This window comes from Dioscorea cayenensis, chromosome 19 (genome assembly GCF_009730915.1).
Source record: "Dioscorea cayenensis subsp. rotundata cultivar TDr96_F1 chromosome 19, TDr96_F1_v2_PseudoChromosome.rev07_lg8_w22 25.fasta, whole genome shotgun sequence".
Lineage (NCBI taxonomy): Eukaryota > Viridiplantae > Streptophyta > Magnoliopsida > Dioscoreales > Dioscoreaceae > Dioscorea > Dioscorea cayenensis.
Window position 1 is genome coordinate 22,996,063 of NC_052489.1, and position 25,387 is coordinate 23,021,449.

General features: G+C 35.1%; 1 protein-coding gene across 2 annotated transcripts in view; it reads right to left on the bottom strand.

Annotated features, from left to right (window-relative positions):
* Positions 1-403: 403 nt before the first annotated feature.
* The window catches only part of LOC120249489 (callose synthase 9), a 44,196-nt gene continuing 19,212 nt past the window's right edge, over positions 404-25,387 (bottom strand). Inside the window, exons 23-52 of one of the 2 annotated variants that reach the window (XM_039258016.1) lie at positions 25,265-25,350; positions 25,110-25,134; positions 23,747-23,841; positions 23,569-23,650; positions 23,325-23,485; positions 23,121-23,241; positions 15,231-15,328; positions 15,057-15,147; positions 14,744-14,904; positions 14,518-14,627; positions 13,526-13,660; positions 12,266-12,334; positions 12,013-12,190; positions 11,752-11,866; positions 11,517-11,636; positions 9,982-10,097; positions 9,801-9,884; positions 9,614-9,726; positions 8,570-8,622; positions 8,085-8,261; positions 6,522-6,569; positions 6,217-6,375; positions 5,297-5,410; positions 5,121-5,209; positions 4,882-5,037; positions 4,670-4,772; positions 3,256-3,375; positions 1,365-1,415; positions 1,099-1,281; positions 404-859 (exon numbers count right to left, since the gene is read on the bottom strand). In XM_039258016.1, coding sequence (XP_039113950.1) covers positions 623-859; positions 1,099-1,281; positions 1,365-1,415; positions 3,256-3,375; positions 4,670-4,772; positions 4,882-5,037; positions 5,121-5,209; positions 5,297-5,410; positions 6,217-6,375; positions 6,522-6,569; positions 8,085-8,261; positions 8,570-8,622; positions 9,614-9,726; positions 9,801-9,884; positions 9,982-10,097; positions 11,517-11,636; positions 11,752-11,866; positions 12,013-12,190; positions 12,266-12,334; positions 13,526-13,660; positions 14,518-14,627; positions 14,744-14,904; positions 15,057-15,147; positions 15,231-15,328; positions 23,121-23,241; positions 23,325-23,485; positions 23,569-23,650; positions 23,747-23,841; positions 25,110-25,134; positions 25,265-25,350 — 3,450 coding nt within the window. In that variant the 3' untranslated portion in view covers positions 404-622. The remainder of the gene's footprint in view (positions 860-1,098; positions 1,282-1,364; positions 1,416-3,255; positions 3,376-4,669; positions 4,773-4,881; positions 5,038-5,120; positions 5,210-5,296; positions 5,411-6,216; positions 6,376-6,521; positions 6,570-8,084; positions 8,262-8,569; positions 8,623-9,613; positions 9,727-9,800; positions 9,885-9,981; positions 10,098-11,516; positions 11,637-11,751; positions 11,867-12,012; positions 12,191-12,265; positions 12,335-13,525; positions 13,661-14,517; positions 14,628-14,743; positions 14,905-15,056; positions 15,148-15,230; positions 15,329-23,120; positions 23,242-23,324; positions 23,486-23,568; positions 23,651-23,746; positions 23,842-25,109; positions 25,135-25,264; positions 25,351-25,387) is intronic. The other variant, XM_039258017.1, reaches the window with a different exon arrangement.

Here is a 25,387-nt window from a genome sequence, read left to right on the forward strand (position 1 = left end):
GATTGACGTTTCAGGGGACCTTCACCTCATGCAGCCCCTTTCCTTTCTTCTCCAACCATATCAACAAAGTTGATGTTATGACATTCCGGGGGTGAATTAAATGAATCTTGACCAGAGGTTAACCTTTATTTATTTATTAGTTAATGTTCTCTATTTAACTCTTGAATAAGTAAAATAATAACCAATTTCACACTCTATCATGTAATCATTGTCAGCACGGAAATAATATATAAGTGCATGTTTTCTAATAATCTTATATCTCAATATATTAATTTTCAATGCTTGATATATATATACACACATACATATATTATTATTGTTGTTGGTTGGCCTGAATAAGCAATTCCCAACTAGCATTAGCATGAACGGAAAAACACCTAGCAAGGCCTGTAAAACAATAAAATACACGGAGAAATCACAATGACTCTAGTATTAGCATGGACCAAAAATACACGGAATAATTCAAAAACTAAACAAACTGATGTAAACCAGTATACAAGCCTTTTGTCTAACATAGAACACAGATGCTTCTTAATGAAAGCTTAAATGAGTCCAAAATCAAAAAGCTACATAGCAATCACTCAAACAAAATCTTCGAACATATTTACAAAGGTGTAGCAGATTAAAGCCCAGTGTTGGGATTGTTTCCGGCAAGGATGAGGGAGATCTCCAGACCTCTGCTGAATGCCTGGTTGAACAGAAGACGGGTTTGGAATGTCGATACAAAAGGGAACCAAGACAATAAAGAGACAGGAATAAATATGAATATCCCCATTATCGCATCATAGAGCCGAGCGAGCGAGCGCACTGACTTCCACAAGTGCAACTTCTTCATGAGAGGCTTCCATGTAACTGCAATCTGATTTTCATGAAAAATTTCACATTATAAACATATAAACACGGTGTAAGAGCAATTTAATATAAGCAAAATGGATAAACATGGATTTGATCACAGTTTTCTTTTTTAATTTATTTTGCTGCTTAAGCCTGAATATGTGTGGTCCATGTAGAAGGGGTTTGATCACAGTATGCACATTTTCGCCATTGATGTTTGAAAGTGACGAAAAAGAAAAGTTAACAGAAGTGACTGAAACTTACGGATAAAATTCCCCATCCAGTGGGTATAAATGCTAGGATACAAGCAAAGACGTCGGGCACAGAAAGAGATGTGACTGCAATTGCTACAGCCAAACCAGCCAATACCAGCAAAAATGACATGCTCTGGATGAGGCGGAGAAGCAACTGGAAGTTTACAGATGCCTTCTGACTGAATGTGAATACCTACACATTTTGAAACACAAATTAAAGCATCCAGTAACATTAGCAAATGCAGTTCTTGGAAAGCAAAGGAGTAGCACACAAACCTGGAACAGAAAAAATAGCACAGCTAACACAATCCAAGATAGGCCATACACCTACAAAGTAAATAAAAACATAAATAATAGCATTAATAATATTGCCTTCATAACATTTCAACAAAAGGCTGATAGTTACAAAAACTTCAGTAAATATATATAATAGCACAGTTAATTGAAGGATTTTATAAGCTGGAGTGAAAGAAGCAAAAAATTAGCTAATATCTACAGGGGTAATAATTCTAACATGACGGACTACACAAAAGAGTTGCTAAAAAATTTGACCAGTCAAAAAAATGGTTTTAAAACAGATTCATCATCATTCATGAGGATCATTTACTTTTACTAACAGTCAACAAGCTCAAAATAATCATATTCCATAAAAAGGTAACTAATTTTTCAATATAACCAAGTCTTCGATCAAGAAAGCTAAACAAACATTTCTTGATTTGTCAAGATTATATACATCTTGTTTGGATCATATAAAAATAACCAAAAATCTACTTCAATAAGGTGTGCTATTGAGACTTTCCATCTGTTTCCACAGCATGAATACTCAAAAATATAATAGCCAGCAGATATGAAAACCAATAATCTACTAATAGCTTATTTTTGGGTAGCAGATGAAGTAAAATTTATGCTTAATATTAAACAAGGAATAAGAAGAAATATAAAAATAAACGAAAGGCCAAAATTATGATCTCTTCCATACAATTGGACAAACATGGTAGAAAGTCAGTACCACAATCCTCCAATTTCAATTACCAAGTGGAATTGTAAATGAAATGTTACTTGTCCTGAGACATCTCCACTTCACATGGGGATTGCAGTTTTTACCATTCTGAATTTTTGGGACATCTCAAGAATATATGGTGGTGAAGTAAACAGAGCTCATTGACTGAATATCCACCCTAACAAGGATGGCAATTTTTATAGGTTTGGTGGGTACACAGTTTATCCAAACTTTAATGGACCAGTTTAAAAAACCCTACTAGGATTTGGGACAGACTCAAAATTTAAAATTAAAACCATAATGAACTTGAGATAGGTTTAGGATTTGACCTTCGAATGCCTAAAACCTAAACAGTGTATATTCCATAAATATCCGGCACAGAAACCATAAAACCCAAGACCACACCTGAAAACCAAATGATATATAATATATATATTTACGTATGTCCATATATTTATACACAATTAGAATGTTTACTTAATTACTGTTATTATTTGAAATTTTTTTAACTCTATTATGTTATCATAATTTAAACAATTTTCCTTTTTCCAATTTCCATATTATTGCTTGAAATTTCTTAAGCCAGCTTTTCTCATACTTAAAATCAAGAAATAAATATATTTTCTCAGCTAGCATGTGGCAACACCTTAGTGGACTTAAAATCTTTTGAGCTCTTTTTTCTATATTTCTCATTGTTATATCCAAGATATCTTCGCTTGAAATTTTAAAGACTAAATTTATTTAGTGAGGTTCTGGTTATTCAAAATAAGTGTGCATAGTCTGTGGATAGATGATTGATTTTTATTTTTATTTTTTCTATTTAAAGCATTGACCAGTTTGGGATGGGTTCAGTGGGGTTGGGAATTTAGATAGAGATTACAAACAAGTTTGGGATAGGTTTGGGTTTGAAAATTTTAAACAGATTTGGGCTTAGGAACTATGTTTTTCACTGGAACCGTACATGACCATCCCCACACCCAACTCTAATTGAAACGGACAGATCTTTAAGAAAAACCTTAATGTATGGAATCAATTTCAGCATAATGAACCAAAGCAGAAAACAAGTAACTTGGGCTTCATTTTTAAGATTATTTTTTCTAACATAAAGGATGACAGTTCAAAACAATCAGATTACTATCTTTCAAGAGAAAAACAAGTATATTTTACCGTTAATGATGTGTCATGTCCACTAGCATGCAGTTTATAAACAATGCCGTACTGGAAGACAAAAAATCTTAAGCTCAAAATGGTCTCCAATATCCTTCCCCGCAATGTATGTATATGCACCTGTAAATGCAATAATTAGTTGAATATTCACAACCAAACAAAACAAAAACTGAAAAGCAATCCACAACCAAAACATGGAAATCATGCAAGATTATTGGTTAAATGAACTAAATTTTGACAATAAAAACCCAAGAACAAAAAGGAAGAACTAGAGTTTTAGAAAATAAAACCGAAAAGGAATGATAAGTTCAGCCATGTAATTCAGACATAATGTCTGTTTGTGCCACAATTTAAGTCTATGTTCTATGTTGAATATAATAGCGAACAAAGCAACTACAAAAAGTGTAGTGGCCAGTAACAAAATTAAGACACCAAAAGAAATAAATGTTGTCAACTTCCGTGCATGTTTGAAACACATCAGTAACAACAGATCTCTTCAGTAGGGACCTTATTGAGCACTGAATGTGTATTTGACTTTTCTAACATGCAAATGTCAAATACTAACCTCTGCAAAGTTCCATATACAAAATATAGGTAAAAATAAAGTTCCAAATTAAAAGAAAAATATTCTGAATAAGATCAACTGAAACAATTCAAGGCATTAAGACTGCCCAGGATTTACATTGCATCAAATGTCAGGACAGTCATAACTGGACCAGTACATAAATTAAAAATAAAAAAATAAAAAAATTAAAAAAATTAAAAAAAATTAAAAATTAAAAAACTCATTTTCCTACTATACATGTTTTAGGCTTGATGAACCAAGAAACAAACTGAAACTCTATCGAAAGCATACAACCAATATTGTGACTAATCATAACAATACAATTTTGAATAGCTTGAGAATAAAATTTTCTTCTTACAGCTACAATTAAAATTACACATTTCAAATCGCATATACTAAATTTAAATGCTGTCAGAATTAACATACACTAACCTCGTGATATACAATTTAGATGAGCTTAATAATCAAAATTTCTTATGAGGCCAAAAATAGACCATCCAATTCTAATCAGGGATACCCAGTTAAAACACTGTCAGAAATGATCTACATCGACCCAAGTGATGTACTTGCAGTAGAACTACAGTAACACATTCAATTGTGCAGCAAAATAAGCAAAATCTCAAACTGTTCAGTTAATGAAGTAAATCCTCATCCAAAGGGAAGCATGCAAAACAAACCCACATGTCAGAGCACGGCACCTTTGATTAGATCAGCAACTAAGACAGCTCACACAACTTCAAAATTCAACACCAGAAAATGTACATATCTTTTTTATGCTTTCAACTCATTAGATATAAAACATATAATCATTCCTTTCCAAGATATGAAGTTAAGATCATGGGGTCTTACCAACTCCTCGTCCCACCAGGCTTCCCAGCTTTCCTCTCCTTTTACTCCAATTCCACCTCTATAAAAAAGCCAATTTGTCCAATCTCTAAAGTCCTCCACTGTCCTGGTCAAATGAAAACCAACTTGGTGAGGATGGTTTGCTGTGGATATGTTTCCAGTGCATAGCACTTCATACACCTCCAAACAAACAAGAAAAACTAGAAGATACTCACTTTTGCCACTCAAAACCAGAGGGGTTGAATAGATATGGAGCAAACAGCCATGAGAGTGCCATAAACCAACTGCTAATTGACAGAAGAATGTAGGACAGGGCACCATTATTATACCCATATGCCAAGTATACAATTAATAAGATCACAACCTCAAACCTACAAATCAAAAAGTCAAAATTTTAATAAGGATTTATTTTCACGTTAGATGCACTTGAATGTTAATGACAAAGACAACAAACCCTTTGACAAAGTGACTGCGGGAATAAAGCCGATAATTCTCTGCAAACTTGATGTGACGGACAACAAATCCTCGGCCAGTCGCTCGATACTGATACACAATTTAGAACAGCAATAATAAATTGATATTCTCAGAAAAGATGTGGGCCTAAGGATGAATAGATAAGAGCAAACTGACCTTTGCGCCGCCATGGAGAATCGTTCTACCAAAGTAATGTGTCTTTGTGCCAAGAGAAAAAGTGAAAAATACAGAACAAAGTTGAAACTGCATCGTTGTAAAACTAACAACAGCCTGCACAATAATCCAACAGTGGAAGAGCACATCAGTAAAGATCTCATAGACCTCTAACATTAACAACCTTGAAAAACTCAGAAAATTAGACAAGGAGAAACTAATGACAGGATAGAAGAGCAGATGACTACATTAGTGACAAAAATTCACACATCTACTAGTTGCTGATGATTTTACTAGTAAGAAGTAAGAACACTTGACAAGCAACAAAGGGTTAAAAATTTCTTGATGATATACAGAATGTTTGGGAACTATCATATGACCAAATTTATTCAGAAATTTGTCCCCTCAACTACAAAATTAAAGACTAGCCAAATTGAAGATAATAATTAGCCTTGCTATGCAGGAACTCCAGAATCTACAATTGTTTAACACCCATGGAAAAACAAGAAATTTGCCAGGGAATCTTTTTGGTTAGTTTAGCATAACCAGACATCAAAATCAAAAACATAAACCAAGAAACAACCATGAATGTCAATCCATATGAAACCTAAAATTGGAAAAAATTTCTTTTCAGAGTGGCTTATATTACTGTTAAGCCCAGTCAAGCATGAGGAAATGGAAAAGCCCTGGATTACAGGTGACATCATACAGATCTGTATTTCCGAGATACACAAGTAATTGTAGATTATATTGGTAAGCATGTATCTCACAATCACCGTAACAAACCACAAGCAACCAAATTCAAAAAATGCAATTATTTCAGGAGAGCTGCTATGAAAACAAAAATTACAGAGCATAAACCTTTTTCATTCTGATAATTATCATTATAAAACCAACACAACAAGATCTGATGATGAGATTACCGTTAGAAATCCCTGTTCCAGGATGAAGCCCAAAATCATAGGAACAGCAGTAAATATACCAATTTGGAAAAGAAATTGTGTATTTAGAGCAGCATCTAAAGCAGTATTATGCATTATATTTGCTCTATCTTGAATGGCCTTCCCAAGTCCAGATAGTGCCTAAAACAAGGAAAATAAACAGTGTCAACAATGTTGGGGATATTAGAAACAAGGACAATTACTGTTCGCCAACACCACTAGAATTTTTGCCAAAGAATACTTACAATGACACCATGATTTTAAAACAAAGAATGCAGAATGCGTACCAGATATGTCTTGCCATAAAGGAATATGTACACAGTCAGCGCCGTTAACTGCATAGAGACAAAACATTAGTAATCTATTGGTCAAAAGCTGGTATTAATTCTTCCCATCATGGATTTCGTAAGACATTAGAACTATTTTCAACATGCATTCAATCAGGACAAAAATATAAACTTTTACATTAGCTAAAAGCCACTTCCAACTTACAAACAGCAGGTATGCAGACAATGTTTGATTAAATTTAAAAAAAAAATTATATAAAACTAAATTAAAAAAATAATTATAGCAGTGCAGTAAAACAATAAAAAAAATATGATCCTATCATGTGTGTGACCAGTAAGCATAACCAAATTTATGAAGCACTAATGTGTCTTCATCAAAATGAAACAGACAATCCATGCATTATCAAATTGATAATAACTTCAAACTAGAACCCCCATGAGGAATTCTAGGTTTAATCTGACAAAATTGGCTACAAGAAGATGACATTTGAAAATTTATTCTCTTCATTCCACACCAACAGAGCTCCAAATTTCCCTTGTGCTTGTTTCAATTTCTAAACATGTTTTTAGTACAAATTTCAATACCCTGAAAAAACAAATCTCATGTTTAATAGAAGTTTATCATAATGTCACTAATCTAGGTATCCTGTCGAATTTAATTAGATCTCTCAATAACCTGCCCTAGTAAAGCTCTTCCTAATCTTGATAGAGGCCATTCCAATACTACTTAATAAAAAATTAAAACATTCAGTCTGTTTCAAAACCATTTAGCTCATTTTAACAAAAACAAACCTGAATTTAAGGTAAATAGGTAACTTTTTTTAAGTGTTAAATGATTCATAAGAACTTCTGTGACCACGTGCATAACAAGTTGCAGATAATATTAAACTCACTCTCAAATTGATCAAATTTTCTCCCCGATTACATAAAATAGTGGTAAGAAAACACATGGTCATGTTGGCTGTGTATGCATACTTAATGGAAATAAGAGGAGAAAAACAAGAGCCGCTATTCTACATCAAACACTATAGCTGAATCTCCTGAATCTCCATGAGTCGTCATTCACCATTTAGACTTCCTTTGCTGCCTGTTGCTTATGGTCATATGCCCTAAAATAATCTGCCTAAGGCTTTATATTTTGGTTTTGGTCTTGCTACAGAAAATTCAGATGATTCATCCAGCCTTTTGTCACGATATCTTCCACTAAATGCAAAACCCATAATTTAGCCACATAACATACAACACAGGGGTGCATGTCACAAACAATGCATGCTTGCAGAAGAAATCAAATACTATAAGAAAGCAATCATACACCATGAGATCAAAGGTGTTCTGTTGACAATATATGTTAACAAAAATACAAAACACAATGGCAACCAGAATACTAATTGCCTGGACTTGGTTGATAACTATTTGAAGTATAAATCGTCCAAGTTCAAATAATAGATTTGTGTGCATCGTGCATGTGCGCACACTGACAAAATTAATTGATTCAAAGATAGCAGCCTGCTAAGGAAAATAAAGTAAATTCATAGTACCATCAGCAACTAGCAAAAACCATACCATGGTACAGAAGTAGAATCCAACTGTTGTAAAGTAGAAAGACATCATCCGAAAAAAATCAAATAGTTGGCCCAGTCGGTAGACATCTCTACTAAGGACTTGCTCGCCATTTCCACCAGCTACTTTGCCTTCAAACAATGCAATCTGATTCAACCCAACATCTTTTCCTTTACCAACCTGTGCATGAATGAGAGAGAAAATAGCATTTGCTGTTATGGCCATGTATTGATAACTTTTGCAACATTAGTGCCTCAAGATTGCTGCAAGAAAGAAAGGCAAATTCCATTGGATGATTGCCAAATCACCATTTCACTTCACAAAAGTGCACTGTAATATTTATTTATTTTTTTTTTTTTTTTGGGACAAGCCACAGATTGAACCTTCGACCTCTGATTTGGGACAGGAATAAAGTACCGATTCTCCTATTACAGGCAGGGGTGGTTTTAAAGTAATTAATCCCAATTACATGGTCTAAAAATTATTACCTGAATATATTCATGATGAGTAATATTGCCTTGGCGTAAAGTTGAATTAAAACCTGCAAGATCATAAGTACAAAATTTTCAACTCCCTAGCTAGCAAAGCAACTCGTAAACTACATTATTACTCATGACAATCTCAATGCTTGAGACATTCAGCTAAAATCAGACAAAATACAAAAAGAAAATCAGGAACTCACACAAGTTTGACAATCTCAGGCTTAAGAAAGCTGAGGAAGAACCTCATTAGAGAAACATAAGCCACTAGCTAAGCCTGACTAGGTCCAAGATCATTTTATAAGTCCACCCAAATGGGAACTTTCATTGTCCAATTTTTACTTTAGACTTCACAAAATAAAAATTAAATATTAGTCATAAAGCTCCAATTTAGATCTGAGACAACCTTAAACTAAATTTGTGTTCAAAACATAAGATGAAAAGGCCCCACAAATGGTAACACAAGAGGCATCATCTTGATAGCATATGTGCTAATTAACTTTCTCCAATGATGGTGCTAGCTTTCCAATGAAAACATAAAATCAGACTAGGAAAGCTGGCTGTGATTAGGATTCAACAATTGTTTAATGAACCAAAATAATGAACACACTGGTTCAAGATATGTGGTTTACAGAGTGTATTTACACAATCTAGGTAATGAAGCATAAGCTGGATCTTTACCAAAGAAAGATCAGTTGAAGAAAACTACGTGCTGATGCACATTCTTAGCCATGAATAAACAAACCATTCTTCTACAAATGCAGAAGGTACCTTATCGTACTACATTTACAGGTATAATAAAAATGTAACAATGTAAAATTGTAATTGATCCTGTACAATTTCATATCATGGCTATAATTTCATTCACAAAAATCATCAATCAAAATTATGAGGGGCATCCCACTCATCAGTATATCCTCAAATCAACATCTATAAGCACACAACCGCTTTAATAAAATCCTAGAATTGTCACTAAACATAATGAAGTGAAACTGCAGATTTAAATAAAACTATTAAGTGTACTTTAAAGAATGCATAAATAAGGGAACAAACCTGCATATATATCTTCACTAATGTTTATAACACGGGATGCTTTGCTGACACCACCTCTTGTTATATGAAAAATTCTATCAAAAACATCTGGATGGCCATAATGCATTCGTACCCTGTGTATGAACAGAGTTAAGCATCAATATGTGAGACCATATAGCCTCTCAGAAATGCTGAATATGCAACTTACTTTAGAGGATTTGCTAGAACACGCTGGCCTAAAGTCACGAAGATTGTTTCTTGGTTACCCATAAATGATGCTAGAGAAGAAACACTGCAAATTGCAAAAGAAAATTGTACATGTACTGCCAGTTTAGCAAAAATCTTTAGAAACTGATGCAAACAGTAACAAAATAGAAAGTGAAATATACCTTCCAGTGAAGACATGCTCTCGGACACCTAAAATAGTTGGCTTGCGAAGACCGTGATCAGAATTGAACTCTTCAAGGAGATTTCTCATCTTTAAAGCTTCTTCAAAATAGTTATCCTTTAAGACAAAGTAGGTGGACAAAAAAAAAAAAAAGAAAAAAGAAAAAGAAATCAGCAGAGCACTCTCCAAAACAAAGGTCAGAAAGTGCTGAATTTAGAATAATTTTTAGGGTAAATTATCTAAATAGTCACCCAACTATTCAATTGCTCCTATTTGAGTCACCGAATTATAAAAAATTTCAATTGGGTACCTTGACTTTAAGTTCCTGTTAAATTGGTCATTCGGGCTAACTCCGTTAACGGTGTGCTGTCATGGTATGCCACGTTATGCCCCCTTGCCATATTAGCATGCCAGGCAGGCAAAGAACCAAATTTAACAAGGGACATTGCTACAACCTATCTAACCAAAAATAAAAAATTAAGAATTCAAATTACCTTCTATTTATATGACGTGAAGAACCAGTTATATGAGTTGACAATCTCTAAGGTAAAGAGAGTTTTTTTATCCATGTGGCATGTTGATGTTGTTGGGACGCAGTGGCTCAGGTCCATAGTCCCACATCGCCTGTGGGAGACGCTTCCCTCTAGTTGATATACTACCACCAAACCTTCCCTCTAACTGCGGTTATGGAGAAGTTAGGGTGGTGGGTCCCTGTCTTAACAGATGTGGCATTGGGAAATGACGTAGTATGCCACGTCAGCACGCCGTTAACGGAGTTAGCCCGGGTGACCCAATTGAACGTGAATCCAAAGTTAGAGTACCCAATTGAAATTTTTTATAATTCAGTGACTCAAATAGGAGTGCCTGAATAGTTGGGTGACTATTCAAATAATTTACCCTAATTTTTAACAGATATATAATGCGCGCACACACTTACATATATATATATATATATATACATATATATCCATTTTCAATAGCTTCCACAAGAACAAATATGTGCATTTTCAAGAAATTATACACAGACCATTGAAATCTAGAAGATAGCCACTGCCCATAATCAAGGCATAGGTTTTGCCAAGGTCCCTCCATGCCATTTAATAAAGGAACTTCAATCTTATTTCCATCAAAAGTACACTTATATACTTCAAATATCATGCAGTCCACAAACCCAAACCCAGAAGAAAAATTGCAGATGTTGGTAGTTTCCGGTCCGGGAGAAGCTTGATCTTTATCACATAATTTTTAAATAAAATATGTTTCACCAATCATGACATATGAAGCTTTTATATTATCCAAATAGTTCATTTCACCTCAGCACAAGAAAACTATCAAGACACCATGTGATTGATGTTCCCCAATAGTTTCAAAACAGGCACATGAGACAGAACATCATCAGAATAGCATAAACTACCAAGAATGTCAGACGCAACAAGAACAAGGGATAAGACAAAGCAGAATACCACATGCCATGGTTAACAAATAAACCTTATAATAACAAGTCAAAAATAAAACTTGCAGCAAGTGGAAATTCACCTGATTCATATCTATAGTTTGGACAGCATTTCCACGTGTAAAAATAATAGCATGGTTTTGATTTTCAGGCTTGCCTTCACCAAGCTTTGGATTGCCAGGTAATTTTATCGAATATATTTCCTAAGAAATCAGAGATCAAGACAATGATTATCAAAAGTATAAAAAGTGGTAAATAATTGCTAAAAACAGACAGACTAAAGGTATTTGAGTGAGAGATGCAGACACAGATACTAACCTGATCTTTTCCATGTATGTCTGCTTTAACAAGTTTTGAATAATATTCGGTGTGATTTATACCGTCCTTCATACTCTCAACAGAATGGATAAAAGCAACTCTAAGAGCTTCATTCCTAGGAAGAAGATAAAACTAACACAATAAGCTACATATACCATCTGTGTAATTCTTCCAAAATGTACGTTTTGTGAGGCCTGCCTATCTGACTAGCCAAACACAAACTTAAATATAGGTACTACGAATTCAGGATCAACTACAGACCGTTGCATAAGTAATGCAATATCAGCAGCCTCTGGCTTCTGCTCTTCCTTTTGTTGACCATAAATCTGGCATGTAACAACATAGCTAAACTTCAAATCAGCCTGAGCTCGAGCTTCAGGAGACAGGTCATAACCTTGAGTGTCAGTCAAAGCACTATCAGCAATAGCAGCTTCGGGATCTGGAATTGCAAATACAAGAGTTACTGCAAAATTTTTTATGTATCAGCGATTAAGCACACAACCTTTTAACAAACCTTCCAAAGAAATCCTTTCCAAATAGCTTTGCAGCATAAGTGCTTTACGATAGTACATCATCCCACGAACTGCGAATTTGTTTCAAATTGGTTATTTGAGTTAAGACACAGAATAAATCATGAGTGCAGAGGGAGAGAGAGAGCGAGAGCATAGCTTTCTTTATTCAAAATTCATTTAAAATTTCAAACCATTACCAAAAGACACCGTTTAGTGAACAATCAACTCAAGGGATTTTCTCTTCTTTCCTTCTCCAATTAAAAACATTAAAAGTACTGAATTAGGGTCCATACACCTCAAAAAGGACTTCATAACTGAATGGGCTCTTTCGTTCTGCTGCAACTCAGGCTTGAACCACAAGGCTAAGGTAATAGCCTACCATGATATTTTTCTTTATGAACTTCAAAAACATAAAATGCTTGAAACAGTTCACATCATAGCCATGATCTAGAAAAATTATCATGTCTCAATTTTAGAAACAAGAAATTCTATCTCCTTATAGTTACAGGATATATTTAACCCCATTCCCCAGATTCAAATTTACTTTAAAAGAAGTTCAAAATGGGGAACCGCCCAATGTTAACTTATTCTCTAACAGATGGTTATAGCTTTTTAATAATTTATTGATGGCTGAGAAAAGTCATTGAAAGCAAATGCTAAAGAAAAACTATTATTTACCATTACAGCAATTAGTAGGACAAGATCCAGGAATGAACCCTCCAGAGAAGAATATGTCCAAAAGCATCAATTTTGGGATTTTCACACAGAAGCACAAGATGTTAAACCATGCCTTGTCACTAAAGAACATAATCCAATGTTATTTCCAAGCAGATTAGACTACAAGTGATCAAAACCAGGACAGCAGAATTAATCACCAATGCCAAACCAATAATATTGCTGCCCGGAAGACATGTTAAAGCTCAATCAAGAAGCCTCATCTGTGTTTTTAACAAAAAAATTATTTCCCATAAAATCCAAGTACTAACATCTCCAGTGTTACTAATAAAAACAAATTGGAAAATTAAATAGTAAATAACCAAGAGGATCAATATGCTAAATCCAAGTCAATATGCAGATAATGAAAAGGTAAACAAATTTTAACCACAGACTCTATCAAAGTAATAACTAGACAAAACAGCCTACTGAAAGTATAATATGAGAAACTAGCATTGGCAATAATTATTACAGTGCTCATGAATTTAAAGATGAATGTTAAAACAGTTGGTCCACAATCAAACATGAAAGACATAAGAATAGCATACCAGTCCGCGCCAAGGTTTGCCCACGATAAGAAGCCCAAAATCGAAGCTCAAGCATATCACTTGGATTACCAAAAAGTTCAGAGTCTCGTGCATCTTCCTTTCTGCCAATGCGGGATAGGAAATTCTGCCATTCATCTGATCATCATGACAACAGCATTTTTGTGATGAAGACTTGGTAAATTTCATCTTTAAAACAATAACAAGTACAAAACATGCTCTGCTTATAAATTGTATTCCTGAACTTTCTAGGATATTTTACAGAAAACAAAAATGAAACAAAGATTGTTGCCAAGTGCTAGTTCAGTCATTCTATTTGTGTTTGGACTGTTGGTCTGCCAAACAAGTATAAAATCTGTCTCGAATCAAAGACGATATGCTTTTTGCTGGGAAACCAAGGCTCCATAGCCTCATGGATATAATTAATGTAAAAAGAAAGTTTTATGTTCCTGTGTCTTCCTCTACGCTCAAAACTTTTGAACACGCCTAATTTTACAGCCACTAGTAAGTCCCCAGATGTTATGATAACAACCTTCACAAACCCAGGGCTTATAGATTCAATCATTCAAGACAGATTCCATAAGCTCATGGTGCAACTACAATCATGTAATTTGCTTTAATAGGTCTTCCAGTAATAAAAGAATAAGGGCAAGTGTCTACGAAAGCAGTTTAGTTCGTACCGGCTGAACTAATCAAAATACATAACTAACAAAAAGAAATAAATAAACAAAATAATAATAATAATAATAATAATATTATTATTATTATTATTATTAAAAGAAGAAGATATGAATTAACAATAAATGAAAAAAAAAAGAAGCACAAACAGCACCTCATTAAAGAGCTTCAGAGAATCTATGAGACCTATAGGCACTCGCGGCCATAACAAACAAATTTTGGGGAAAAAATCGCGGCCACACATGGTCTCTTACTCCATTTACACTAGCGGTTTAATAGTTAAAAAATACATTAGATTTCTGCATATGAAAACCAACCAGGGAAAATCTTCTGAAGGTAAAATAGAGTAGATATCCCATCCTCATTCTTCTTTTGAAGTTCAGAATCACTGTAAAGCACAATCTCAGAGTAGTATGGAGTAAAAACACTGCAACAGAAAATGATAGTGTTAGAAAAAGAATGCTTGTCTACAATGGAACTTTCTCCAAAGTACAAATAGCAAAGTGAAGTTAGAAAATCATATAGAATGGCAGCAGCTGGCACCTGAATGACAACATTTCAGAAACAGGCTTTGTTGCTGGCATTTTCATAAAAAGAGAGTTGGTAAAGAATTGTAATCTCCGTCTCGCCTCCAAGTTCCTAGGAACACTTGCAGCAGATTCTTTAATTGTCAAAAGTGAATGCAATCTCTTGATCAATGCTTTCTGCAAAAGTTAATGCATATATAATATAATTTTAAACCATACTAACCGAACATCAAATTAGTGAAAGATGGGAAATGGGGACTTCGAAAATGCTGAGCTGACACAGAAGACATGAAGAAAAAGGGAATTGCCAACAAAAATTAGTATAATACCAACTCAGGATTTGTAGGCCACTTTAGCTTGGTAAAGAGGCGGCCTTCCGCCTTCGCCTTAAAAATCCTACTCCACTCCTCAAAATTTTCTCTTCAAAAGGTACAAATTTGATTAGCCACTATAGAATGTTACATTGATATACAGATAGAAAACATAAGTTATTCGGAGCAGACCTCATATCGAGAGAAAGAAAATCATGGTGAATCACATCATAAAGATCTTGTAACGCTTTCACAGCTCCTTGAGTTTGTTCAGCAGATTCAGCCCCTTTCTGTAAAACGTAAGAAATATATCATAGAAAATTACTGAACCAAGCCGGTCATCATAAGCACGTCGATCCTGAAAAGTTATTAGGCATCCAAATGGGAACGGGAAGGTTAGCCAAAATTGGTTTAGCATTCCCAAGCATCTGCATGGACAATCAAATTACCATGGCACGGAAAGTCATTCCAACAGCGATAGCATGCAATAAACTTGGATTATCATCATGTGGGTATCTCAATAGTATTTCAAAGAACAAAGGGCCCATTCTTATTTTTAGCATGATTTATTATTATTATTATTTATTTTAATTAATTAAAATGAAATATTACAACTAATTAAATATAACGTAACACATGTTTGTTATATTAATTAATAAATAAATAACGTGTTTTATTGTTATTTAATATTTTTAATATGTTATTTATTTCTTCTAATTGCAATTAACTATTTCAACCAATTAATATAATTTAACAATTATTTGTTTATTAGATAAATAAATAAATAAATAATATGGTTTATTATTATAAAGAAAGGGTATAATAGTCATTTCATTACTAAGGAATCCAAAGCCCCCCAATTTTGGGAGGATTGGAAATGCCCCACATGCATGCATCTCATTCCCATGACAACCTACTATTCACTCCTTTCCTAGGTGCCAAACATGGGTTTAAGCATCATGGGTGCATGCCATTCCCACTCCTAAGGCATGAATCCATGAGCCAAACACCCCCAAAGTGTATCCCAGTCTCGGTGTCAAATCCCCATTCTCTCACTATCCCACTCCCGACATTTTTCTTGTCAACCTTACACATTCCTCTTATGTATGACATCCACTTTCCATTTGTACCTTTTCATACCACATTCTTTTTCTAAATCATGTGAGCTCTCTTATAATTACATCATACCATCTTTCTCTCTCAACCCCATAAACTCTTTTCTTTAATCACCTCATACCAGCTTTTTCTCTCAACCTCAAACAAGGATAGATCTAGCATAGAGCAGTGGGGCCAATTGCCCCCACTAAAACTTGAGAAGCCTATTATGCATTGGGTAAAAAAAATTTTATTTTTTTAGTATGCCCCCACTAAAATTGAAAAATAAAACATACTTATGAGTAATTAGAGAATTTTCAAAGGTAATACGAGAAAACATTATTTTAAAAAGTTTAATTTAACAAAAGCTAATTAAATCTTGTATTGACCTATAATAATAGAGAAATAACTTTTTACTCAAAGGTTTTTATAAAAAAAACAAAACATTCGCCCCCGTTCTTTAATCGTCCAAATCCATCACTTTTGCCCTTTTTCGTCTTTAAGACTTGTACACCTTAGTCCTGAGTCTCCTGACCTTGGTTGTTGGATCCGGTGATTGAACAATAGCCGCATGCTTATTGAGCCTATTAGTTGAAAAAGCTTTTTTCTACTACAAAGATTGTGAAAAATCGCTTGCACAACCAAATAGGAAATTCATGGATGAATGATTGTTTGATTACATATAGGAAAAAAATTATATTTTATAACGATGATAATGAAAAGACCCTGCACTATTTTCAAAGTATCAAAATACATAAAGAGCAATTGTATGTTAAAAATGGAGATAAATCTAATTGCCCATGTGTTTATAGTGAAAAAAAAAAACTTTAATGTTAATGGTCGGTAGCCATTATTCTTGACTATAAGGCCAACCTTGTGTGTAATTAGAGCCACCCATGTGTTATTTTTATCCAAAATCTTAGCCTATAAAAGGGCAAGATCGTTGGATGTTGAAATGTGTGTATTCTTATGAACAAGTAAGGGAGAAATCAAGAGGGATTGAGTGATAGTTCTTGAGTAAAATTATTCAAAAATCCTTGAGTATTCTTTAAGGTGATGCCACACCAAGAGAGTGTGAAGTGTAATTTTGTACTCTTGAACAATTCTTCACTGCAACGATAGTAGGAAATAGGACGTAGCCCATTTAAGGGTGAACATGTATAGATTCTAATGTTTTGTTTCCATTTGTATCTTTTATTTTATTTAATATCATTCTAGTTGTGTGGAATTTAGGTTTCACAACCCGGTAAATTCCTAACAACTGGTACCAAAGCCTAGTTGCTGAGAAGAACTATATCTAATGAAGATGGATCTGCCTTGGGATTTGAAAAATTCCATGGCATAGATTTTGACTTTTGGAAGATGCAGATTGAAGACCATCTATATAGTAAGAAACTGCATCTACCATTGGGAACAAAACAAAAAACTATTAAGGAAGAAGAATGGAAGCTCATTTTCAGGCAAGTGCCAAGGGTTATCCGTCTTACCCTCTCAAAAATTGTTGCTCACAATGTAGTGAAGGAGACAACTATAAGGGTTCTACCTTACACGCTCGGCGAAGGATGGCCGATAAAGCCAAGGTTGGCCAAAATCTAAGTCTAAGTCGATATTGCCTGTCTGATCATTCGATGTGTGGTTGAGGCCACACATTATCAAAGATTCTAGCCAGGAGTGCCGAGCAAGCGGTATGCGGGCGGGGTGCCGCGAGTTACCGAGGACTTGCCGCGCAGTGCGGGTCACGATGCGCGTGCCCGAGGGATCTCAACCGAGTTACCAGGTGATCGTGTGGTCATAGGTCATGGGGCCCAAAATTGGCTAAGTATGGGCCAATTAGCCGGGTCAAGCGTAAGCACACGTAGTACGATCGATCATGGACTCGGTCGATCAGCTTGATCGGGTGGGCAGAACGTGGGCTCTTGCTCAGCTATGAGCCAAAATAGCATGGATGCGCTTGGGTGGTACCAAGAGCCTTTACCAGGAGATTAGCACGGTATAATACCGGACAGGACCGAGAGGGAGCGGCCTGGCATAAGGCTGGCGCACAGTAGCTGATCAGCATTGTTCTAGTGAGTGGTCTATACTGTTCCAAGGGATATGGATGAGCACTGTTGGGCACTGTAGCATTGAGAGTGATGGCGTGTTTTCTTGGACATGACCATTGACTTGGTGTGGGCCTTAGGATTGCTGGATTGCTCTTGGTGTGGGCCTTTGGATTGCTCTTATCCTAGTCGTTCATTGGGTGCGAATGGACTATATATATATATATATCCCTTGTATCTTTTAGTGTCCCGGGGATTAGGTTAGAGTTCTCTTGGTGATGAGCTTGGTTCCTCTTCATCCTTAGGGTTGGATGAAGGTCTTGGCTTTGTTATTATGGTTCATAGTGTAATCTTGGCATCATTTAAAGAGAGTTTATCTTTTCTCTCATTTCCTTGTTTTGTATGTGTGATTGCTTGTATTTTGCATGTGTGTGGCTGGTTCTTGGGCCTAGGCTGGGTTGGTTCCCAGTAAATATAGTCAATTGTCGCATGGTGTGACCAAGGGGTCGCTAGAAGCCGTGACAACAACCACATCAGGCATGATGAAGGCTATGTCTGACATGTACGAAAATCCTTATGCAAACAACAAGAAACATCTTGTCAAGAAACTCTTCAACTTGAAAATGACAAAAGGTGCGTTTTCAATACTATATAGTCAATCAGTTGATATCTGTGGAGATTCGGTTTGATGATGAGATGCGTGCTCTTGCATTACACCTTTGCCTAATAATTGGGAACCAATGAAAGAAGTTATTTCTAACTCTTTAGGCAGTGCTAAGCTAAAATTTGTAGAAATCAAAGATGCAGTTATTGCAAAAGAAATTCACCGAAAAGACTCTGAGGAAGCCACTATTTGTGGCTCTGCTTTAAATATTGATGGAGGCAGAAGCTTTGACAAGAATAACAACAAAGGCAACAGAGGAAGGTCAAAAAACAATAGAAGTAAATTTAGAAATGGTAGACTTCAATGTTGGAACTGTGGTAAAACAGGGTATCTGAAAAGAAATTGCAAAGCCCCTATAAAGAATGATGGCAAGAATCAAGATGTTGTGAATGCTGCAACTAAAGAGGTATAGGATGCTTTCCTGCTATCTGTTAATTGTACTAATGACTCTTGGGTAATTGATTCGGGGGCTTCTTTCCACACTACTGCAAATCGAAACATTTTAGAAAAATGTGAGAGGTAATCATGGAAAGGCGTATTTCGCCGATGAAGAACCTTTGAATATCACTAGCATAGGTGATATCAGCCTAAAGATGGCAAATGGTTCAACTTGGAAGATTCACAAAGGCATGTACCTAAACTAATGAGAAACTTGATTTCTGTTGGACAGTCGGATGATGAAGGTTATGCATTACCCTTCAATGATAGTATCCGGAAGGTTAGTAAAGATGCCATGGTAGTTGCTCATGGAACCAAAGCTAGTTCTCTATGCACTAACTCCAATTGAAGAGACATGGTTGCAGTGGCTGACGTTGCTAGCAAAACAGAACTATGGCACAACAGGTTAGGCCATACGAGTGAAAAAGAAATGAAAATATTACACTCAAATGAGAAGTTACCTGGTTTGAAAATTGTTGAACACAGGTTATATGAAATCTATATCTATGGTAAACAAAAGAATGTGAGCTTTTCAAAAGAAGATGTCAAACCAATGTCTACAAAGTTACAGTTGGTGCATACAAATGTATGGGGCCATTCTGTAGCTGCTTCTCTTGGAGGCTCCAACTACCACATAACCTTAATTGAGGACTCAAGGAGAAAGGTATGAGTCTATTTTTGATTGAGAGAGAATGGCATCTTAGCATTGTCACAGGAAGAATATGTGAAGAAAGTATTAAACAAATTTCACATGGAGAACGCTAAGCTGATGAGTACTCCATTAGCAGAACATTTTAAATTATCTAAGGAATGCTTACCCTCTACTGATTAAGGGGGTGTTTGGTTTGAAGAAAAGGAATGGGAATCACTGCTTACATTAAGGAAGCCTTTGTTAGGATGTGGAGTAATGGGAGTGGAAGAGGCATGGGCATGGAGTGGGAGAGGCATGGGGGGGAATTCCTATGCCTCTCATTTTTTAGGGGAGTGGGAGAGGAGTGAAGAGCTATGATGGGTAAATTACCCATTTACCCTTTCACTTTTTATAATTATAAATCTATTAATCTAAATAATTTATTATAATAATTAGTCCAAAAACACTTAAATACAATATTAATTATAATAAATAAAATGAATAGTATTAAAGTGAACTGTTTTGATTTTAATACTTAATTATTGTAATTAAAGTGAATAATAATTGATATGAATGGTTATTATGACTTAATTTTCTTAATTAAAGTTAAATAATTATTTATTATATTTAATTAATTGTTAATTAATGATATTAACAAATAGTTAAATATCTATTTATATTAATGAATTTATTTTAATACTTAATGATTTAAAAAATAATTTTTACAACCAATTGCTATATATAACAATACTGTGACAGTCAAAGTGCTATACACCTGGCAAGGAATCTTGTCAATCATGCCAGAACAAAGCATATTCTGGTATGGTACCATTACATCAAAACAGTCTTGGAAGATGAAATGTTACTATTGGAAAAAAACCTTAGGAGTCGGAATCCAGCAAATATGCTAACAAAAATTGTTTCTCTCCAGAAGTTGTGAAGTTGTGCGCAACTTCAATAGGTCTTCTCCATTAATAGAGTGTAGTTGTTATCGCTATAGTGAAGACATAATACTTGATTTATCATCAAGTGGAAGATTGTTAAAAATGAAGATAAATCTAATTGCCCATGTGTTCATAATGATCACTCATGTAAATGGTTGCTAGCCATTATTGTTGACTTTGAAGCCAACCTTGTGTGTAATTAGAGCCACCTATGTGTTGTTTTTATCCAAAATCTTAGCCTATAAAAGGGGAAGATATTTGGATGTCGAAGTGTGTATAAGTTCATAAGAGTTCTTATGAACAAGGGAGAAAACAAAGGGAAATGAGTGTGATAGTTCTTGAATAAAATTATTCAAAAATCCTTCGAGTATTCTTGAAGATGTTGACACACCAACAGAAAGTGCGAAGGTGTAATTTTGTACTCTTGAATAATTCTTCATAGTGGATGCTCATGCTACAGCGATAGCATGAAACATGATGTAGCTTATATAAGAATGAACCTGTATAAATTCTGGTGTTTTGTTTCTATTTGACTCTTTTATTTTTGTTAGATTTTATATTTTTGGTACTAGTGGGCCCTATATGGGCTCTATATGGGCTTAGGGGTCTTACACCAAAAAATCTCAAGACTTAGTGGCTCAACCTCTATACCTATATATAAACCCATTACATTTCTATTACACAACCGATGTGGTACTATATTTCCAACACCCTCCCTTAAGTTCAACTCGGTCGAACTTGCACAGACTTGTACACCAGAGGTCTGTTTACATGTAGAGGTGTCAATTCGGGCTGACGGGGCGGACCGACCTGCGGTCCGCCAAAACCCACAATTTGGCGGGGAGGGGAGGGCCGGCCAAATGCCAACCCAACCCGACCCACTTTGGGTTGTGGGTTGGGCAGGCCGGCCCGCCAAAAATATAAAAAATTAAAAAATTAAAAAATAATTATATTTCATAGTTCACATATTTATTTGTATTTTTGACATAATCTTGCCACAATACACAAAAATATTAACAAAATCCAAAAAACTAATCACAAAAGAAAAACGTCAATTACTATTAAAAATCATCAATCCATCAATATTACCTTAATCCTATTAAATTTGTAAAGTTTAACAAAATTTAAAAAATCAAAATGTTAAAAAAATCAATATCTTTCGCATAGAAACCCTTTTAGAAACATGTATTTATCTTTTCTATCTTTGTAATTAATTTAATAATTTTTCATTTTTTAAATATAATTTTTAAATTAAGGGTGGCCGGCTAGCCCGCCGCAACCCGCAGCCCGCCCCGCCCCAACTTGCGGCCCGCACGAGTTGGCCCGTTTTGACCCACCTCCAAACGGGTCTATATAATGCCAACCCAACCCCCTTATTTTAGTTGGCGGGGCGGGCCGGCCCGGCGGGCTTGGCCCAAATTGACAGCTCTATTTACATGGACTTGTACATTACTTGTGTCTCAGAGGTCCTACACACATGGAGGTCGTACACACATGGACTTGTACCACATCGGTGGCTCCACTATATTTCTCTGATACCATGTTAGATTTTATATTTTTGGTACTAGTGGACCCTATATGGGCTCTATATGGGCTTAGGGGGTTTTACACCAAAAAGTCTCAAAACTTAGTGGCTCAACCTCTATACCTATATATAAACCCATTACACTTCTATTACACAACCGATGTGATACTATATTTCCAACAATTTTATTTTATATCGTTCTTGTTAAATGGAATTTAGGTTTCACAACCCGGCAAATTCCTAACATTGTAGTATGTTATTTTTATATGAAAAAAGCTTTTTATTTTTTTATATTTTAAATTAGTTTGTCCACATTGAACAAAAATCATGGATCCGTCCCTAACCTTATACATTTTCTTTCCAGCATATGTCTACTTTAATTCAATCTCAAAACAAAACCTCAATATGTATTGTACATAATGCATATACAACTAATTAAGTTGTTGATGCACAATGCATGCAATAAATTGTCTTTTTTATTGCAAGTTTGACTAACTCAACAAACAGGAAGTTTGTACTGATTAGGGACCACAAATTCTCAGGGAATTATTTGATATCTAACTACGTATTTTCAGTTTCTTTGTACAAACTACTGTTCTCACTGCTATTCATTAGACAAATGAGGGTTTTGAAATTCATCGATTAGTCATAAATTCTTTTACTAATATCATGAAGAAAAAAACATGTAAAAGAAACAGAATTCTCCCAAATGGAAATAAATAAATAAGATTGAATGGTAATCTTACCAGCACTCCAGTTATTGGAGGAATCCTGGAAATCACAAGAGCGAGATTGTTCAACTGAAAGTTCAATTGAATTTCTTTTTTCGTTATACTTTTCCCAATATCGTCATATATCCTCTCCACCCTAAGTGTAAAGAAGCCAAAAACTGCTATTCATCCAAGATAACTACTGGAAAAATAGAATCAGGTGGGGACCAAAAGACTCACCATAGCCGACCTTCATCTTCTAATATTGAAATCAAGAGAAGCTTAGTAGTATGATAACATTCTTCAACAGCATACTTCATGTAATCATCCCTTGAAATTCTTTCCCACAGCTCATCTTGTGAATCTTTGCTTTCAGCTGCAATGTCTTTGGCCAGATATATCTGTTTGAATAAAGGGAAAATAAATGTATCCAATATCTTAGACTCATTTCAAATTACAAGTAAGAACATAGACAAACTTTAACCTTGCTAGCAAGAAGGAACAAAGGCCATTGAACAAGAGGAACATTTCCAGCATTACTTGGCATGAGAAGTAGCTCTGTTTCACTATTTAGAAAAAGGAAGTGAAAACATAGAGAAGCATATGAAAAAAGTGGCAGGATAATATAATATAATATAAACAAGTGCATGTAACATGCTCACAGATTAGTGATGTAATCCTCGTCCCTCAAGCATTTTATGATTTCATTCCAGAAAGGAGCAAATCTAGCAGCATCAAACTTGTTCAACTCAAGGACCTTCAATAGAAAAGGAATAATATAGCATTAATTATGGTAAAAAAAAATAGGTCATCAATTCTTTTGGAAAGCAATTGTAAACCAATTGACCAAACATTCTTTTTCACCCAGCATCAGAACACATATTTCAGTTCTAAATGTGCATTGAAATTTTGAGGTCACAAGTACACTAGCAAGCCAAAGTCAAAGTTGGTTGCACCTAAACTACTGACATATCCTCATATTGGAGGTCTGCCATCAGGACTTCTAAAGAGAATTTGTAAGACACAGCAAAGAAGCCAAAGAAACATGGCACTAACAATCTGAATGGATACCCAACATAACAATGAACCATTGAAAGAGCAGTTAAATATAAAATTTGATATAGGCTTATTATGGAAGGTGTTCCAACAGGCCTCCAAATGCGGGGAAAGTGCCATCATGTAGGACAGTCAGTCCTCCGAAAGTGGTACAGTGCTTCCAAATAAATAAAGTCCAATTGGTAAAAAAAAAAATCCTGTCTTCCTCCTATGATTGAACCTCTCTCATCCTCTTCAAGGAAACCTACCTTAGGTTCTTCCTCTTGGTAGTTCGATCGTCCCTTTACCGGTGTTGGTGGCCCGTCATCAATCAAGATTCTTGAAAATTGGTTTCCAGAGTAATGCATTCGCCAGACTTTCCAAACAATTCCTTTGTGCAACATGTGGCTGAACTAAACCATTCATTACTCCCTCATAAAACTTTTAAGACAGACTAGTCCATATTTTCCATCAAGGTGACATACACTAGTTAAAGGTTAAACCCCCAAACTTCAACTAGATTTCTTCCGCTGCTTTCAATGCACTGAAATTTATTATTTGAAAAAACAAACTAAGACTGTATCACCTATATAACAAAGGGGAGCTATTTTAGCATCTTAAAAATCACAAGTTAGGCTGCAATTTAAGAAGACGGCACACCGACGCCGTTGCAAAGGCTATGATGCAACACATGTTGGAAAACAGTGAAAATTATGCAATAAAGATATATGGCTTCGATGAAAAAAAAAGCACAAGTAGCAGGACACCCAAACTTAAGAAATTTCCAATTGCCTGCTTAAGATGTCATCCTGCATCAAGTAAGACATGGACTTTTCAAGCTGGATAATAAGCCAAATTGTGGACATGTCATACATTGAACAAAATGATATACACACAAATTCAGAGAAAGACTTCAGAAAGATCAAGAGCATAATAAGATATTACATAATATTGTAAATGATAAAGAACTGAAGACCCAAACAAAGCTACCTGATCATTCGAACGTAACATCTGCCTGTTTGAACAATCAAAGAACAAAATTAGATTGCTATGAATTAAAAACTAAAGTAAAAAAAACTAATTCAATAATTAATTAAAGAAAGGCAGGTGAGTTAGATCAGCTTCACAATTTCACTTTTAACCACCTTTTACGAAGAACAGGGTGCAAATTGGTCATAAATGCCTCAGGGAACTTCTCAAAACGTTGGTGAATGGCTTCAACAGACCTGATCTGCAAATCAAGAGAAGAGATGTAAAAAAAAAAACAA